Source organism: Ceratotherium simum, chromosome 14 (assembly GCF_057802395.1).
Source record: "Ceratotherium simum simum isolate JZ-2026a chromosome 14, ASM5780239v1, whole genome shotgun sequence".
Classification (NCBI taxonomy): Eukaryota; Metazoa; Chordata; class Mammalia; order Perissodactyla; family Rhinocerotidae; genus Ceratotherium; species Ceratotherium simum.
Window position 1 is genome coordinate 6771566 of NC_141913.1, and position 20540 is coordinate 6792105.

The 20540-nt window shown below is 36.6% G+C and overlaps 1 protein-coding gene across 12 annotated transcripts in view; it reads right to left on the bottom strand.

The window, feature by feature from the left end:
* LOC101394358 (nucleoporin SEH1) overlaps window positions 1-20540 on the bottom strand; it is a 164090-nt gene that overhangs the window by 15631 nt on the left and 127919 nt on the right. For 10 of the 12 annotated variants that reach the window (XR_015554247.1, XM_087438927.1, XM_087438936.1 and 7 more), the window contains 11 exons: window positions 17977-18067; window positions 17635-17811; window positions 14060-14320; window positions 13689-13804; window positions 12061-12170; window positions 8839-8989; window positions 5549-5727; window positions 4783-4906; window positions 3274-3379; window positions 2625-2832; window positions 56-135 (listed from right to left, as the gene is read on the bottom strand). Coding sequence is in view for 11 of the 12 variants with exons in the window: in XM_087438927.1 (XP_087295053.1) it covers window positions 56-135; window positions 2625-2832; window positions 3274-3379; window positions 4783-4906; window positions 5549-5727; window positions 8839-8989; window positions 12061-12170; window positions 13689-13804; window positions 14060-14320; window positions 17635-17811; window positions 17977-18067 (1603 nt within the window). In the remaining variant the exon portion in view is untranslated. The remainder of the gene's footprint in view (window positions 1-55; window positions 136-2624; window positions 2833-3273; window positions 3380-4782; window positions 4907-5548; window positions 5728-8838; window positions 8990-12060; window positions 12171-13688; window positions 13805-14059; window positions 14321-17634; window positions 17812-17976; window positions 18068-20540) is intronic. The other 2 variants (XM_087438928.1, XM_087438931.1) reach the window with 2 other exon arrangements.

The window sequence follows — 20540 nt, forward strand, 5'->3', positions numbered from 1 at the left end:
CCCTGCATAAAGTGTAAACATTAAAATGAATATATTCAAGGTAATTATTACTAACCTTGACATAAGGTGGAGCTAAAGATGACAGATGCCACTTCACTTCTGTGTTACCATGATTCTCAAGTTCCAGATAACTTTCTAAAAGGAACACATATGTAACAACTCAAACAAACTCTTGGAAAGGTAAATAAACAGATTACTTTGATAATTACTGTGATTACCTCATATAGGGAAAAAAATATAATCATTAGATCCCCAGAGGAGTCCAATAGGAACTATATTTTTTCTAACAAAATCAAGTTTGACAGATATCTTATTTTGGATGTAATCAAAGTGCAACGCAAAGCTACTGAAGGGCGTAAGCAAGGAAGCAATAAGATGATTTACAGTTTTAAAGAAGTACTGGCTGCTGTGAGAAAAGAGACCACAAGGGAGTCAGAGAGGAAGAAGGAGCCCTGGGAGGATGTCACTGCAGTAGTTTGGTTGAGATGATGCACGGGGTGGCCCGCATCAGGCCTGAATTACGGCAACGGGAGGAAAAGCAGCAGGCAGATCAGGGATCTATTTTGAAGACAGACTGCAAAGGACTTGCTAATGGACTGGATGGGGAAGCGGGGAGGGAAGAGAACTCAACTTCCAGGGATCTGGCTTAACCAAAAGGGCAGACAGTGGTACCACTTACTGACATGAGTAAGGCTGGAAGAGAAGCAGGTTTCACGGGTAAAACAAGAGTTCTGTTTTTGTGAGAGGCCCACATGCAGAAGCTGAGTAGGTACCTGGGTGTGCACATCTGGGGTACAGGGAGAGCAGAGAGAAGGAAGGGGATACAGGCCGGCCGGGAAGAAGAGGAGTCAAGCAGTGAAACCTGAGAAGGAGCACATGAGGCAGGGAAAAACTAGGAGAGCTACAAGAAGAAAATGTTCCAAAGACGAAGGAGTGGTTAACAGTGTTGAGAGGTCAAATTAACAAAGACTCATAAAAGAGACCTTGGATTTGGCAAAATGGAGCTTTTTAGTAACCTCGATATGAGCCAGTTCAGGGCCTACTGGTGGCAACAGCTAAACCGCCTGAGGAGGTGAAGGCAAGGAGCACAATCTTCACTAGCAAAGGGTGTTGAGGAAGGGGGCAGCTGCAGCAAGATGTGGGGTCAAGGAAGGCATTTCTTAATTAAGTGATGGTAGAGTGTACTGTGTGCTGATGGAAATGCATCAACAAAGAGGGAGAAATTGATAACAGGAGAGAGAAGGGGCCAGAGGAAGTCCCTGAGAAGGCAAGAATAGGTGGGCCTAGACTCCAAGCAGAAGGGTTTGTCTGTGATGGAAACAGAAGGCTTTCATTTAGTGTAATGCCTTCCATATTTTCAAGATGTGTGAGGCAAAGTCAAGAGTTGGAAAGAGTGAGAGCAGGAATAGGAGAGGGGAAGGGGAGCAGAAGCTTTGAGAAGAAGCTGTTAAATAACTGTTGGAGAAGGGTAAAGGACACATACTAAGGAGGGCTGGTAGAAAAGCCTACTACTGAGGGGGCATCTAAGAGTTAAGATGTGCATCAGTCAGCACGGTTGTGGTTTTCTCCAGCAATGTTCTGCTGTTAGGGTGGAGACATGGAGTCGGTAGACAGTTGGGTTTAACAAGGGTTGGGATTTTGCCAGACAAGAATGCAGAAAGAGGGGGCACAACGCAGTTAAGAATGTTTGTGAGGCAGTAATTAGAATGACAGACCACAGAATTCAAAGAGGGTTATAATAGAAGTGGGACATGTGTGGGGTGATGGAGAATGAAAAGGTAGTAGGGCCAGTGGCCTGGAGATCTGAAGGAGGTCAGAGAACCGCTGTAATTCCTAGACTAAGTGAGCTGGACAGAAGGGAGGTGGGGGTGGGGGAGTGATGGTGAGGAAGTGACGAGGTCCAGGAGAGGACAGTGAAAGCAGGAAACTGAGCTTGAGTGGAAGAGAGAATCAATGACAAAGGCAAGGAGCTACAGAGCCAGGTGATAAATGGTCCCAAATCCTTTCTAACAGGTTCCACTTAAAATCCTAGTCTTTCAGACTGAGTCCTCATAGAGAGTGGGAGAAAGCAAAAAGCAATATTCTCAGGACTTTTGAGGAATATTAGCAATGTTGAGCGTCTACTAGGTGAAACACTATGCTAAGTGATTTACATATATTATTTCATCTATTCCTCAAAGCCCTCTGTGAGAGGTGTTAATTACAATGGCCATTTTACAAACACTGAATCTGAGTAAGTCTATTTAACCTCTCTAGAGCCTCAAAGTCACATTAGGAAGTGACAGAGCTAGGCTCTACCCACTTTTCTCTCTTCTTCAGTGACTAACTCACTAGCAATTCTGGTCAAAGATCTAGTGAGAGTTGAGGAGAAATAGTTCCGACACATAAATTCTTAGACTCCTGGATTATATAGAGCTGCTAAACGCCTAGATTTAACATCTTATGATTTCTAAGCTCCCTCAAATTCAGCCCATCAGTGAAGTAATTGCCAACGACCACTTGATTTTCTCCTGAAGTAGGAGGGGAAATTTTGTACTGATCACTAACGATGGTTAACCAAGAAAAGAGCTTTAGACTCAATATATCAGTAGACATTTTAATTATATAATGCTGTGATACAATACCTGAAGTTTTACCAGGTTCTGTTGTAGGAAAAGTAACAGTCTTGTTTCTTATCTCAACTTTTGTGGAAGGTGGTTTTGTCATTGGTTTTACCAGATGACTGACCGACGGCTCAGTCACTGGGGAAAGGATTCCAAATGGGCCGGAGGCCAAACGAGTGAGAAGTTCCTCTTGGGTCAAGTCCTCTTGAATTTGAACTTTCACAATCTTCTGAAATGAGCCAAATAAAGGGGTAAGACACAAATGTAGCTATCATTTTTAAAGAAATAATTCCTATTTTTAAATCATGGTACAGAAAAGTAATGCCAAATAAACAAAACACTGATGAATTCAGAAATTAAAGTTTACTCAGATCTCAAAGTATATCTTTGACTTTCTCCCCCTCCCCCAACTCCCTTCTGTTTTTCAAAGCAAATTTTGCAAATTAATAATGGCTTCTAGGCCCCACTCTCCAATCCTGATCCCACCCAGGAGAACTGTTCAGATCACTAACAAAAACTTTGTACTAAGTGCCCTATTTAAGTAAGTCTAGTTGGGCTGAAAGAACAGCCACCTTCATTTGATTTCTGAAATGTAAGTGTTAAGAGGGCTTATGACACTTAAACTACAAAATAAGAGAAATGTTGCCCAAAAAAACACTTTAAAAAGTACCTTCTGTCCATTGTCACAGTGTATATAGATCAAACCACTCCATGGGAACATTGACTGTTTTGTGGATAAGGAGGAATTAGGACTCACAAGAATTTGTAGCTTACTCCTTAAAAAAAGAAATGTAATAATGAAAACCAAGAATATCCTATATTTTAATAGCAACAACCACAAGAATTATAAATACTGTTCTGTCAATGACCAATTATTTCCTTATTACTCAGAAATAACAGAGAGCAGAGGTGAGCTCCCTCATACATTTGATTTTGCATCAACCCCAACTCAGTGGCTAACAAAAAGTTCACTGGCATTTGGGGCCAGCCCAGTGGCATAGTGGTTAAGTTCGCATGCTCTGCTTTGGCGGCCCAGGGTTTGCAGGCTCGGATCCTGTGCGTGGAACCTAACCTTCACTTATCAAGCCATGCTGTGGCAGGCATCCCACATATAAAGTAGAGGAACATGGGCACGGATGTTAGCCCAGGGCCAATCTTCCTCAGCAAAAAGAGGAGGATTGGCAATAGATGTTAGCTCAGAGCCAGTCTTCCTCACCAAAAAAAAAAAAAAAAAAAAAGGCAGAGCAAGATTATTTTCCATTGCAAATTGCAAATAACTAAACACATGGGGCAACAGAAAAAGTTATTTGTGAACGATTTGTCCTATCATATCCCTATCTTTTCAACCATTAGTTAGTAAATGTTTAACTGACTGCTTTGGTCCTAGGAATGTTCCTCTGTAGTGTCCCTAACCATACGTTAGCTCAGTCTTAGTCAAGTAAACTCTCCTAAAATGCATACTCCATCATTTTGCAAAAGTAAACAGATTGTACGTTGCTTTTCTGCAAAGTTGCTATTCCCAAATATGAAGCAACTTTCAGAAGTGAATGTTCTGTGCCGGCCCAGATGAAGTTCCCAGAAAGCTGCGGAGCTGTGGCTTTACCTCCTATCAATGATTAAGTTGTAAATGGAGGGCAGCTGCATCAACACGTGGCCCCAAAAGACTTCATTCTATCTTAGAAGATTCTTTGTAGAAAATGGCAAGCTAGGTTATGGCTCAGCCATATTAAAAGTCAGGGAGCTTCGTCTATAAAAAGTTCTTTAGACAAAACCAGCAGAATAAGTGAGCCAAACCCAAGGTAATGAAGGGCAGAACCATCTGGGCTTTAGAGACCACCACCTCTCATCACATGCCCGATTGTATCCTTTGCTTTATAATGCTGTAGGCAGAGTAATACATGTGAGGCCTCCACTCCAGGAAATCTTTCCCACCTCACATGTCTCTCTTGTCCCTTTTAGGCTATATACCATAATTGGCTGTGGACATGGTCTCTACTCTTGCCAAGCTACATGAGTCTCGAACTCACTGTGGTCCCACAGAACCACACATGGCACTCTGTACAAAGTCAGAACACTGCAAAATTCTACTGAATCAATTAAAATGGCCTATCATTTGATCCTTAAAAAGTCATCATGCTAGCATCTGAATGACACCCAGAGGAAAGGAAGTCATACTTACTCTGGCGCAATAAATCCATGTTGTGGTGTTACCGTAAGACAATGCGCCGGCCAGTACAGTTCAAATTTCAGTAACCTAACAGAATTATTTAAAATCTGGAAACGTCCAGTTTTTGCCAGATCGCCTATTATATCGGATAAATAAAATGTTACTTACATTTAATGTTAGTGAAAAAGACAAATGCTAATAAATAGTAAAAATGAACCCTAAAGAAATACACTAGTATACCATCTTATTTTGCTTTCTCAACTGCCCAATTACAGGAATTTGAAATCCTTTGTAAAGCAGACCATTTGTTTACCCTTGGAAACTACAAAGATACTCAACAAAGTTCAATACTGAACAAATTTAGAGAAAAAATGAAATCTGGAAATTGTTAACTACCTGGTCTTGTCTTAGGCATATACATAGGCACCAGATTTGTTCCTGCTCTGAACCAACTATATCAATGTTACGGGTAAGAAAAGGCCAAGTGTCAAATGAGTTCTTTGGGACAGGGGATGTGGTGGGAGGAAGGGTCCATGGATGGGTGGCTTTGGCATTCAGGGAACTATGAACGTGACCTGAGGACCATGACCCTGTGTCAGGACGATGCTCTGGTTGAGTCTGAGTTAGGTCTCTAGTAGGTGAGAGGAGGACCTGTGCAAGCCGTTAGTCACATTTGCAAAAAGTCCACCTATATATCCTAGACGAGCCATGGCTACAGAGTAGATACAGCCCTGGGTTTCAGACTGCATTCCTGTCGTGTCGTTGTTGACATACTCACAAGGAGAAGGGGCTACCAAAATCAAGTGTTCAGGTTGGACGGTCCACATTTCTTCAGAGGATGATTTATCTTGAGGTGGGCGAACAGCTTGTGAAAGAAGTGGAGAACCCTGAGGACCTTTAACTGGTAAAATATCCAAAGAAACATTGCCACCGTGTTTCCCAGAACTATCAGATTCACTACAGAGAGAGAAGAAATTAAAAATGATAAAAAGCCAGACTGTGTCATGTTTTTATATTAATTCTTCATAAAGCTCAACACATTTAGATAAAACTAAAAATATATTATATACTTTGTATTGTTCAGTAAATAAAAATTCTTCACATTGTATATTCTTAAAGTAATGTATAAAAAATAAAGTATAGTATAGGTCAAATATTATTATACTGATCTTTAATTGGAATACTCAAATGATTTAATTTCTTTCCTGCCTTGATTTCTGCATGCCATCTGAGGTCTCTTAAAAGATTTACTAGAAAACTACCCATTATCAAGAATTTTTTTTAAAAAGTGGAACTCAATGTATCTATGTAACTGCACAGTAACTGGTTTCATAATGCTAACACCAAAAAACTTTAAAACAAGAAAGTCTCCTGGGAAAAACATTATGGTAAGAAATGCTAATAAAGTTTAAGAAGATTTTTATTAAGTGTTGAAACAGTGTTTTCTAATAAGCCTAGATTACAAAAAATTGTAATTCAAAAAAAATTTTGTAATCACAAAAGCACATGACTTAACTGAATTTCAATTGTGCAGTGCCCAAATTCTCCTGCCATACAGTGGAGCTACATCTTTATTTCAAGTTGACCTTTCAAATCAGACCTCTACTGCCCCAGAGAAATAACAGAGGTATCAGCCAAAAGTCAGAAACAATTTTTAAAAAGTTGATTCTTGGCTTTTTAGCTTCCTAAGAACCAGTTCCTCACAATTTAAGTGATTTTCAAGATAATTTTAAATATATGTAACTACTATCTTTAATTCTTTCTTTGATAGAGTATCTTAGAAAAAAATTAACACTAAAAGTATAGGGAAAAGAAAGCAAGCTGGCATGAGTTGGAGGCACTGGGCAATAGGTGGGTGTGAGTCTTCAGTGAGCTCTCAATTGGTGGCACTGGGACCTGAAAGGAACTCTCGGCCAGTATGAATGGGCAATACTGGGCCCAGGGAGACAGCCCATGTGATGACAAGATTGGTTAAAAACAGGGGGACTGAGTAAAATGTAAATACATTGAGGATAATGGGGCCAGGATTCTCAGTATTAGAGAAAAAAGGTACAATTATGAAAAGGAAGAAAGGAATACACTGTGTTATGTTAGATTAGAATTGGAGGTATCAGCGTACACTCGTGGTTTTAACATATTTATAGACAGACATGGATACATGTGGATTTATATATAAATGCATATATTTTCTAGCTCTGTCCTCTGAAGGGGCCTGGAAGTAATGACACCTCAAAAGCAATAGCACACCTATTTCCCATATCCTGGTTTCTAATACCATTCTCTACTAAAACCAACCAGGACTTCTAAGAGAAGTCCCCACTATTCTAGGGCTGGGACAGAGAAAGTATAACATGAGCCTAGAATATCCTATTGTGCCAATGAGTAAGGAAGTGCTTGAAGAATGGTGTGGGCACATCAAAAGGATCAAGGAGCCAGACTAAGGGATCAAATAATGACAATAAAAGATTGCTACTGAATCCACAAGCCTACCCTAATATAAGTGAATAAGTACATAAAAGAGGGAAAAGTAAATCTCTTCCTCATAATGGAAAGATAACTAATAAATGCAGAAAGAAGATGGAATTAGAAAATCACCATTTGGTAAACAAGATAGTAATAATATGATTCAGGCAACAATCATCACTGGGTGCTAAAAGTTTGATGAGGCACAAGATAATTCATCATCTCTAAGTGTCTCCCTATGAGATATTTATTAATTAACTTTACAGTGGAGAAACCTGGCAGACACCATTTTAACTAAGTGATAAAAATACTTCTAGTAATGGGACAAATCAGCACTGCTGACCACTGGAAAAGGTACACTGAGAAAACAAACAGCATCATTTCTGTAGTGTTCTGAATCTACAAACTGAAACTGAGGAATACTTTACAAAGGAATTATACTCTACAAAAACATCAAGTCATTGGTAAGAAAAGGGTTAGCTGGCCTACAGCCTATCTTCTCCTTTTCACCAGGGAATGTCCAGGAAAAAAAAGAAAGATGACTTAGTCAAATCTCCTTGTAATCTTGCTTATGACATCTCCCAGCAAACACACTAACGTCCTTATTTACAGAATGCTTTTAACAGGATGTTCCTGGTCTAGAATTGTTTACGGTAAAGAAATTTGAAATTTATGAATTTATGCAGCAGTTGTTTGAAAAAATATAAACATCAGTTATGTAATTATTAAAATATAAAACAGAACTTTCATGATCAGAATAGCTCCTCCTTTTGTGTAAGCAATATATACACGCACAACTTAGGGACTTTGTGTTAAATGTGAGCCAGAGTGGAATATTAATGTCACAAAAAGGACCTAGGAAGCACCATCAGCAACCCTGGATTTCTTCATGTTTCACCTAAAATTACTAGTAAAGCTTAATTCAGGCTAATGTCTTTGATTCTGTGGATCTGATTTGATAATCCAACCCTCCGTGTTATCTTATCAACCCTCCGTGTTATCTCAGTCAGGAAAGATTAAGGAAAGATCAAGGAACTGTTCTATACTGAATGAGAGTAAAGAGACAGGCTGACTAAATGAAATGTGTGATCTTAGATTAGATTCTGGACCAAAAAGGAAGGGGAAAGAGGAAATTTCTTGTTTATTTGTTTGATTTAACTATAAAGGACATTATTGGGGACCTGGGGAAATCTGAATGGAATCTGTGGACTAGATGGTAGTGCTGTATCAATATTAATATCCTAATTTTCATGGGTTTGCATGGCTAAGTAGGGAACGTCTGCGTTTTTAGAAACTTAGGGCTAATTGGTTATCATGCCTGCAACTTACTCTTAAATGGTTCAGAAAAAAATTACATATACACAAAGAATGGTCAGGTAAATGCAGTAAAATGTTAACAACTGGGAATCCCAGCGCAGGCAGCAGATGGGAGTTCTCTGTACTATTTTTTAACTTTTCGGTAAATTTGAAATTATTTCAACTTAAACCAAAAAATAAAGGTGAAATAAACATTTTGAGACAAAAAATAAAGTACAGGGAAAAGATCAGCTCTACTGTGAATCAAATAATCTTGAAATCTGGTGCAAGATGTTTTGTTTGTTTTACCTTGTAGATTCTAAGTTAGCTTTGAAAGGAGGCTGAAGAAATTCTCTGCTGGAAATGGAATCTCTGAATTCTCCAATTACTCTAAGTATAATTTTACGCATGTTTCCATAAAAGAGCTGAACATCATTAGGCCGTTGGGGAAGATCGTACACTGAAACAGAAAATACTGTTTGAGATACAAGAATCTTCACATAATCACATCATAAAATAACAGATACATTTATATATTTACAGCGACAGATATTCTTTTCTTAGGTTGGGGTAAATGACATTTTGATTTTTAGTACTATTGATTATAGGCAGTTCAGCATCAATGACAGGAAACTCAGACTTTGGCCTTGGATTTGAACTACAACTTTGCTAATCATTAGCTCTGTGACCTTTAGCAACTTAACCTCTCTAAGCTTTAGTTTCCTCAAGTATAATATGGAGTAAAAATTTATGTCAGGGGTTGTTGTGAGCATTAAAATAAGAATGTTTTTAAAGATATATGTGGCAAAAAACATTTATATAAAGCTTACTGTGGGCCAGGCACTGTTCTAACCCCTTTGTATATATTAACCTAGTTAGTTTTCAGAACAACTCTTTGAGGAAGGTATTATTATTTCCACTTCAAAGATGAGGAATCAGAAGCACAAAGAAGTTAAAAGTACACAATTTATAAGCGGCAGTCTCACAGACATTTAACTTAAGCAAATCTAGAAACCAGTAAATATTAATATAACTAAATCCTGTAGATCAATAAAATAGGGCTGGAGTTGAACATCTTTAGATTAGTCCACTTGAACTTATATATACAAGAAATTTTACAGTATATGTTTTTATTCTATACATAGATATTAAGAATTACTTTTTTAATGGGAATTTTAAAAGAACACAGTAAGTGTACATTGAAATTTGTAATAACCAAGACATCTGACTATAAAAGTTTAAATCAACTGTAAAAATATTTGCCACTAATTACACATTTTGCAAAAGTGAGATTTACAAATATTTCTAATATGCTCAAACAAATGTTATTCAAAATAATCATGTAAAAGGTTCAATTGCAACATTCTCATAGGTGATTTACCATACTAATGAACACAAAACAAAGTGGCATTGTTTCCTCCCTTCGTCTGGATAATAAATATACCATCTCAAGGAATCCAGTATTCCTTGAGGTGGAATCTGGAGTCCCAAAGACCCACCTGAAGTCTCAACTCAAACCCATCTTAGATGGGTGATTTCAGCAGGTCACTTGAGCTCTTGGTTGGGTTTGTCAACACGACTCTTAATATAACACATTTCTTGAATTTTTGCTTTCTCTCCCTGGAACATCCTTCCCCATTTTGGTCCCTATCTTCACCTTGTCAACTTCCCCTTGTTCTTCAAGATACCTCAAGAGTCACCTCATTCTAAGTGGGGTACCCTTTCTCTGTGCTCTCCCAGACTCCTAAACACAGCTCTGTCATAGCACTTTTCATACTGTACTTTAATCATCTGCCTTCCCCTTAGTCTGTAAACCCCTAAAGGGCAAGGATTACATCTTTCACCTCTACAGACTGGCACCCTGTACTCTCAAACACGTGCATTCAATGAATGAATGAAACATTGCTGAATCACGAAACTGTGCCAAGTTCTGAACCACTATAAACTCACACTACTTAGTTTTAATCAGTCTTCACTATTGTTGCAATACATTACTAAGTGTTTGTATTCCATCTACATAGCATAGCTCAGTTTAACTCTTTTATTGGGATCTTTCTTATGAGGAAGAGATAAGGAAGGTGAAGCTCAGAGGAGATGAACTGGCACAGATGGGTCTTGAATTGAATTTCAACACCAAATCCAAGGTTCATTCCAGACTCTGCTCCCTTAACACATTGTTGACAAGATCCATTTCAAATCTTTTCATTATTTTTAACTAACCACTCCTACCTTCCCTTTGAGCAGATGATCTAGATTTCTAATTACTGAAAAGATCACAGACTACTCTACATCACCATAAATATCCTTTTCCTTTACCATTCATATTTCAGAAGCAATATATATTTCATCATTAAAAAAAATTAGAAAACAAAAATAGGGGGGAAAAACACTACCACCTAAAATTCTACCACCAGAACATAACCGTTGTTAATATTTTGGTGTGTATACTCTTGCTATTTTACCTATGTAACTATACATAGACATATTATTTTTAGCAAAATGAGATCTTACTATGCAAGCTTTAAAAATAATTTTTTCTTAATAAGAGTTTTCCATATCATTTAATATAGAATATAATTGTTTTAATAGCTTCAAAATATTCTATTGCATAACCAAACAATCCTCTATTCTTGGGCATTTAGGCTACTTCTAACTTCTTGCTACTATCAACAATACTGTGGTGAAAATCTGTATATTTTTATATAATTTGTATGTCTCAATATATATTTTTTGTATAAGTAAGAAACACCAATAAATACTTGAAGTGTTTAGCTCAAATAGGGCTAAACATCTAGGTTAGAGTCACTCCACCACTGTCTATTTTGGATTTTTTTTTTGCCACCATCACATCCTTCATAAATCGTACAGTAGGCACAATGGAACAGAAATCTTAAAATGAGTGTAAGTTCACAATCATTAAATCTTAAATAGTAACTAATTTGAGGGCCAGCTCTGTGGAGTAGCAGTTAAGTGCATGCACTCCGCTACCGGCAGCCCGCATTCGGAGCCCGGGCGCGCACCGACACACCGCTTGTCAGGCCATGCTGTGGCGGCGTCCCATATAAAGTAGAGGAAGATGGGCATAGATGTTAGCCCAGGGCCAGTCTTCCTCACCAAAAAGAGGAGGATTGGCATTGGATGTTAGCTCAGGGCTGATCTTCCTCACAAAAAAAAAAAAAGGTAACTAATTTGAGTTTAATAATGACCATTTTCCTCCTCCTGCTTACAAATCTACCCATAGAATAGGTGCAACAATATATTAATTATATCTAACATTTACAGAGTAAAGCTCATTTTATCTTCACAACAATTCTGTATGGATGAGAAGTTAGATATTCTTCCCCTTCTCATTTTACAGATAAGGAAGTTGAATTTTAGTGATGTATTTGTCCAAAGTCATACAGCAGAACTGTGGCTCAACCTCAGCCTGACGCCCTATCTAAACTCACACTCTTCCCTCTTAGATCAATCACTGGACCTAGTTAACACTACAAATGACCCAAAAGATTTAAGACATGTTGAAATTCTTACCTTCAGTTACTAGTAGCTCATCTTGAAATGCTTCAGCAAAATCAATGTTCTGCAGCACACTATGTTCTGGAAGTATCTGTTCTATAATCCCTGGTTTATGCAACAGGGCTCTGCCAGTAGAGATTTTTGTTCAAAATTTACATTTAAAATCATCTTAATCAGATTTTCATTAGTGTATTTGGGAAATTCCAATAACAGCATCATACATTAGCACATAGATCTCATGTCTTAAATCCTAATATAAGTAACTTTAAAAAGAAAACCTGTTTTGGAAGTTCCCTTAGAAGTTATATATGGGAGTACAATCATCAGTTTCAGTTAAATATTAACATCAAAACAAGAAGTCCCTAATATAAAATAGTAAAATTAGATTCTTTTCAGGTGTTACATTTTCATTATTTGCGATAATTTGGTCATAGTTAGAAATTTGTCTCAGAAAAAAAATTATGCTAAGAAAATGATACAAATAAGACATCTGAGCGAGACATTTAAATTACTATACAACTATGTTTATCTGGCCTCTTCTAGATTGAAATGTAAATGTCTCTGTAATACTCAGATGTTCACAAACAAGAGAAATCTCATTACTGTAAATCTGTGGCAAAGAGGGAGTTCTAAAACAATATGCTCATTTCTATATCCCAGTAAAGAGAAAGGAAAAAACCCCAAAAAACCTAGTAATCTAATTTCTCCAAATGTCAGTTTATTTCTAAAATACTTAATTGAGAAACAAAACCAGGTTCAAAGTTGAGCTTTTCACATTGGGTCTGTTCTAACATCATGCAGCAACTTACCACTACACTCTCTCTTTTTAAGCATTCTAATAATCCTCAACAGATTAAAAATAAAACAAAACAATTTCCTAAACTATGTATCAGAATAAAACAAAGCAGAGAACAAAGTGTTAGAAGGAAAGACTGCTATGCATACGTCCCTCCTCTACTGGGATTTAATGATCTCCTACTAACAGATGAAACATAGTGAGCTTCACTTATATTCAGGTCCTGTAGGCTAGGAAACAAAATTTTATAATACAAGAACCCTGAATTCAACATACAAGAATGTTACCTATATTTAAATCACAACTAGACCTAAATTTGACAACATTTCAGCATATTAAAACTATATTTAAACTAGATATACCAAATTTTCTAGAAGTACATGCTTTAAGTAGTTAGCTGAGTTAAACATCCTACACATTTCTAAAATATGACTTGATCCTTTCACATAATTCACAACATTCCCAGAAATATTCCAAATAAGTTGGGTGTGTTTATACAATATTCTCTTTCAGTAGTTCTTAAATCTTTTCTGAAATTGATCTACAGTCATTATGAAGATGCTCCTATTATGAAGTCTGAGTCTCCTATTTGAGTAAAAAAGAGGCACAATAGATATGTCTTGAAAAGATGACACACTGCAAATATAGAAGATGACTTTCCTACAGGTTTTTTTCCCTCACATTCTGGGAGTTTATCAGCTACACAAATTTTACCAAGATGTTTCATCTACCGGTTCACTAATAAGTAGTGCAACATGTTCCATAAATTCCAAATCCCAAACCTTTTTTTAAGACTTCATTATTTCTACTGAATAGTTCCCAACATTGTCTAAGATAAATAACCTACCTTCGATACTGCTGTCTTGAAATTTCATCTCCACTAAAGAAGTATATAGTTGATAGTTCTGTTGCGGTTTTATAATTGCTTTCTCTGTATGATGGATTATATATTATAGTAACATCCTGGTGCCAAGAAAAAAATCAGGAGTGAATATTAAATATTTCTCTGAAGTCATTTCATTCTGAATAAACTGTCATATGAGCCTAAACAGTCAAAATAGACATGAATGCAAATATATATAGCATTTCCAAGAAGATCAGATAAGTACTTCTATTCCTATATTACTTTCAAATATTATTTGTTTTTAGCCATAAAATAATTACTAATTTAAGAAAAGCAGGAGTTCATATTTTTAATGCAGAGACTTTTATACTTACTTCTCGTGTTTTTTCCTTGAGCACAAATTTATCTGGAAAAATCCTTAATACTTTAGGATCCAGCAAAACTTTTTTCTGAGAATCCTTAAAACCTATTGCTTTAACAAAAGCTGCCCGACAGCCAGTGTTACGAACAGAAAAAACAATTCTACTTTCTTTGCCAGGTATTAAGTCATTCACTGTTACCATGTAACTGTCAGATAATTTTTTAACATCTTCCAAAATAAGATTACTTGTTCCTCCATATCCAGACAAAGGTATCTAAAAGCACAGAATATATATATATCCAAAATTACTTCTAGGTAAGCAGAAAGCAGAAGATTAAACTTTAGTCAGAGAAAAAAATACATATAGATTTAATATAATTAAAATTATTATTCTTTGTGTACTTTGGCTAATAGTTACCCCAGTTCCAGTCCAGCATTATATGAAAAACTTTTTCTTGAGAGAAAAATAAATCAAAGAGCTGCAAAATTAATTACCTTCCAATATGCTAAGAATAATTATTTCATTGTTATAAAAGCCAAGCTTAGATGATAAAGAAATAAAAAAATTAGTACTTTATAGATATGCTCGCTTAAGAAGTATTTAGGGTGAAATTTACTGATGTTCGTAATTTTCTTTGAAATGCATAAAAAAAGTAGATGAATTGATGGATGGTTAGATACGTGATGAAAGAAATATAGCAAAACCTTAATTGTAGAATCTAAGTGGTAGGGTATGTGAGTGTTCATCATATAATTCTCTCAACTTCCCAGTAATTCTGAATTTTTGAAATAAAATGTTTTTGGGGAAAAACCTATTGTCTTATAATCCTGTTAGCTTTGGATCTAGCAGAGTCAGAGAGAAGCATGCCAAAGCGACCAAATAGAAGCCAAGAACTCAAACAACTCGCAGAGGACAGATGCCCTGGACGCCAGACTGAACGCAGCCTTTAGGTGCTGACTGATGCTGTCCTTGAGCCAGGCTGCCTCCACAGGGCTCAGGGCTACCAGGAACAAGGATTCACAGAATAAACTTTATAAATAAGAATGGAGGAAAATAGGTAACCTGTTAGAAAACAAACTTTTCGTACCCTTTAAAATGTACTCCTTTAAAATGTACTCCTTTAAAAATGATCTTTCATTCCTAATTATTAAAGTAAGTTCCAAAGAATCCCTTGCAAACCTGAAAACATCAATAGCTTATTTTGAGTTATGTAATGCACTTAATCAAAATAACATTTTGAAAAATTAAATTTAGGCTCCTCATAAATTAGTATTGGCTTGCTAAAATTAATAGCATTTTAAAGGGCTTTAGATCTGAAGTTCCTACAAATCCCACCTCATTCAGAACGAGCTCTGGTAGTTTCAGGAGCCAAAAGTGTTTCTAATTTTTCTTTTCCCACAGAAACTTGCAATAAATCTTATGTATGAAACTAGAAAATTATAGGGAAAAAGTTAGCTTTTGAAAACACTCAATATAAGTATTCTTCCTATATTTTCGAAGAAATCACAAATCACTACCGAGTAAAAGGTTAAGAGAAAGAGTGCTTAAATAAAATGAAATCTGACTAATGCTAACAAATCCAAAGATTCAACAGGAAAAACTATGGCTCTAGAGCAGGGTTTCTTAACCTAGGCACTATGGACATTCTGAGCCAGATCATTCACTGTGGTGGGGGGCCATCCTGTGCACTGTATCACGTTTAGCTGCATCCCTGGCCTCTACCCACTTGATGCTAGGAGCACCCTTTTTCCACTCCTAGTTACGACGACCAAAAATGTCTCTGGAAATTGCCAAATGTCCCCTAGAGAGTAAAACAGCCTCTGGCTGAGAATTGCTGTTCTATATAGGACTAGAAAACAGAGAGCTAGGATGAATACCTAGAGCCTACACAGTAGATAATTGTAGGCTCTGCAGTCAGGTAGCCTGAATTTGAACCCGTCCTGGATCACTTACTGGCATGTAAGAGGCACGACCATGGGCAGGCATCTCTCCAGGCCTCAGTTTCCACATGTGTAGAATGTGGTGGTAAGATCTCAGATAGTTGTTTTGAAGATAAAATGTGATAATCCATGTAGTGATTGAGAGCAGTGCCTGGCATACACTCACAGCATGCAATAAATATATTTTTATTGCAGTCCCATAATGCTTTATAATTTACAAAGCATGGATAATTTCATTTGTTCCTCAGAACCAAACCAGGAAGTTATGGTGGTAATTAGCTGCATTTCAGATAAGGGACTGAAGCATGAGCAAATGAAGTGACTGATCCAGGGTGAGTGTGAGGAATAGAGGCCCGGATTCTCTCATCCCTAGAGTTCAGTGCACTTCCACCACTATAACAGGCTACTTATCTCCACAAAGATACCTTAATGTTAATAGTCTAAGTCTTCTTGTGAGATAAAAGCCATATTCATCTGTGCACTTCACGTCCCTGTTCAGCCCACCTCTGACAGAAGACAGGTGGCACCTACCTAGGTAAGGATTCCCACTAGGATCCTGATATGTCTTAAGAAGACATCAACCCAAACTTCTCCTTGGTTGACTGTCAAATCAAATGGTTCTGCCCTAAACCACCAGGGAATTATTAGTTCTCCAGAGATTCTTGCTTAAGAATAACCTCAAAATCTTGGCCAGTAAACCTGAAACTAATCAAAATGTATTAAGGATAGTCTGAAAGATATAGCCCACTTAGTCCTCTCCACAAACCACTTGATCCTTACATGAAACCAGATCAATAGAGTACGTAGTGCTTTGGCATTGTGTCCTGGGCTCACACATAAGGACGTTAGTTCTAAAAATGAAACCACTTACATCTTTAAACAATTTTGCCCACCAAAGCTCATGGGGCCAACTGAAGAGCTCCACAGAGAATATGTCAAGCTCCCACATCATAAAAAGCTACATCTGCCATAAATATCTTTAAAAAAAAAAAAAAAGCTTCTAGGTATTGTTAATTTTGACACTAGGAAATGAACCAAAATGTCAGTGCCACCAGCCCCACTAACTAAAAGGTATGCACTTGCATGGAGCTTGAGTGTCATTGAACTATCTTGTCCTCTCTTCTTTTTCTCAATGATTTTATCTCTTAGTGCTCTAAATGTATCTAAAGAAATGACTTGAAATCCTTTTTCAAAATTATGCTGGGAAGAAATAAAATACAAAAACTCCTGTCTATGTATCCCTATATCTGGAACAGAGTCTACTAAATGGTGTCAATAGATATTTTGCCGAATTGAAAAAGTAAAATTTACTTGGAAAGTCAACATCTTAAACAGTTCAATCTGGATTTACCAAAAAATGTGTTCCTGAAAAGTCGGGTACATTTCAAAATTCTCAAACTGAAATGAAACTTTTTAAAAGCATTGGAAGAGATTGTTACTTATAGGAACTCACAGGAACAGTATGGTGGCTGTTTTTATAATATGACAATTCTACAAAGTATATAATTCTAACTTGTTTGTAAATCTAAGCAATTATATATTTTGACTTATAAAAAGCAGAATATATATAATTAACCAATATTAAGCTAATAGTTCTAACATATCATAAACTCCATGGGAGGAAAAAAACCAGTAACATGATTTTACCGTGAACTTAATGCCTGGTTGTGATCTAATTCCAAGTTGTTTAATTTCTAGTTTAGCCAACATACAAGACAATCGAGTAGGTGCAAATAATATAGAGATGTTTGTGTCTTCTTTTGGATGAATTCTGATCTCACAGTTACTGGTCAATCGCTCTTCTGATCCAAAAGTGTGCTGAAGCTACAATTTAAAAACAATCATTGCATAAAACAAAGCAGTAGCACAAATAAAACATACCATTAATATAAACGCTTCAAAGATGAATAACACAAAATAGTCTGCATATGTAAGTGTTCCGCATCCAGATGGAACGCAAAACAGAAAAAAACCATGCACTCTACAAACCTGAAAGCAATCCTGATCTTGTCCTCTAATAAGCAGTCGTAAATGCTGGGTTGTAGACGTAGAATCATTTCTTAAAGCTAGTTTCTGAAGCCTAAAAACAATTACACATTTTAAATGTGGTTTTCCTCCACGGATATTGCTACAATCATAAAAACAAAGCCAATTAAAACCAACTGCAATGTTTAGAGATGGACTGATTGCACATGCCATTTTAGCAGCCTGGAATTCTCTCCAAAGTCCTACAAGTCTACATTTCTGAAAACATATGCTCAAGACTCACTGTTTTAGAGAAGCTTTTTAGTTTAATCTCTCTCCTATTATAGCTCCTTAGCTGTCCTCATTATTTATACTATATGTATAGGTATTATCTGTCTTATTAAACAATCAATGAAAATCCAGATTAACAAATTCATTAAGTCATTAAGTCAATACCACACTTAGCTCAAATACCTAACTTTCATGGAAACAAGGGGTCCTAGGCACAGTGGCCAGATTTTTCACTCTAAGAGACTCATTTGCACAAAGTAGTCTTTTAAAGAGTATATTGAATTAACCTTACTTTTAAAGTTACAATGCAAGTAGAATGGACATATGAATACCAGGTGGCTGGTATTAAGAAAATCCTTCCATCTTGGAAAGTATATGAATCCTCTCTTCATTGGAGAATAGAGAATACAGGAGTAAATCTCTGTTTTACTCACATATTGAAGATCGGCAGTTAAATTATTTAAGTTGTGGTCTATGTCTTGTCTATCCTGCGTTAAAAGGGAAAGGCTGCTGAGCTTAACCTCAGAATAAAATCTAAGACCTTTGGATAACAGGACACCTGAGAAAAGCCTTCCACAGGTACACTGACTGGGAAAGACTTACCTGAAAAAAACATCGCTTTAAAAAATTTTTATTTTTATTTATTTATTTTTAAAGAAATGTAGTTATCATTTTCAAGTAGTAGAGTTATCAAGTGAGGGGGGCTCAGTTTCTAGTTTTAAAAATAAACTATACAAAATAAAAAGGGTTAACATTTTTATTATATAAAGTCCAGACAAAGTAATAAGAAAAAAATACTAAAATCCTCACCAACAAATAGTCAAAGTATATAAGCACACGTATGAGAGAGAAACTAGAATGAATGAATAAATATATGAAAAAAAGCAGAACTTTAGAAATGCAAAAATACCAAGTTGGAATGAAATACCACTTTGGACCACTTTACACCATAGAAAACATAATTTTATTAATTATCATTCCCATCTGCAAGTGAAGCAAAACCCATTAACTCAATGAGAATATTGTCCCCTAGATTACACCTATTAATTTTTCCTCCATACTCTGGAAGAAGAGCTCACTAAATCTCCCTTTTGCAACAAGCACCTTCTACAAAGGCAGGGCAGGGAGCAGGCAAGTACTGCACAGGAAGAGCACCGAGTAGGGCATCATCATCTCCCTGCCCTGTTTCTGAGTTCTCTCTCAGCATCCATCAGGTCACAGCTTCTGTCTGCCTCCTAGGACATTTCAGAATGGGAGAGAAAATAGGAAGATTCATTTTTAAGCAGACAGTACACCTCTTTATCACCAACACTGCTGCAACATCCTTACAGAAGACTAGCAGGAGCTATTTGTGGTGGGAAAAATTATTGTTCCAGGCAGAACACCAAGATGGGAGTGAGAACTAAAGAAACACAAATCCATAATTTAGCTATATGCTGCACTAAATACTTTACATACATTAACATGTATATTATCTATTTAATTCTTTGGAATTGTTACTTTCACAAGCCCACTTTTAGCCATTGTGTGGCATACCATCAACTGACTAAGGAAGAGCCGTTCTTGCTCCTCCAGGCTGAGGTAAGACATCTACCCAACTCCTGTCAGGGTGCGTGACAGGCTTTTCAGCTCAATTCCCCACACTGGCATGGCCCTTACTTATAAGCTGCTTTTGGAACAAGACAAGGCACAGATAACTACATGGATGGTTAAGCAGACGTATGAACTCTATAAAGTAAGGAGGTTCAATTAGATCCTTTTTGGACTGACAAAACTATAATTTTAAAGGGGTAATTTCTTCACATCTATAGCAGAGACTCAACCAGAAGTTTCCTATATCTCAGGTACCACAGAATGTATGGGTAAAACATTTAGGACAAACACAAAAGTGCAAAATATGAAGGAGTAAATATTCAGGTTTAATAATTTCCTAGGTTGTTAATTAGAAGTGCTTAGTGATTTGAGGTTGGTAAAAAAAACTTAGATATGTTGCTAAGTTTATAAAGGGAAAAAATATTACTTTACTACATATTATATGCCAATGAATTTTATTAACTCAGAGTTATCCATAACGTATAAGGAAAGTAAAGATAAAAATAAGATTAGAGATATAATTCACATTAAACTGAGACAGAATATATCTGCTCTATTAGACACCCCTTGCACTCTTTACAGTAAGAAGTATTCACCAAATAGTTTGTAACAGAATGCCATGTCTCTGATTATTTTTTTGTCCGACCTTTCCATAGTGCTTTCCAGAGAAGGAACAAAGACACTCTTAATTGCCTAAATTTGGT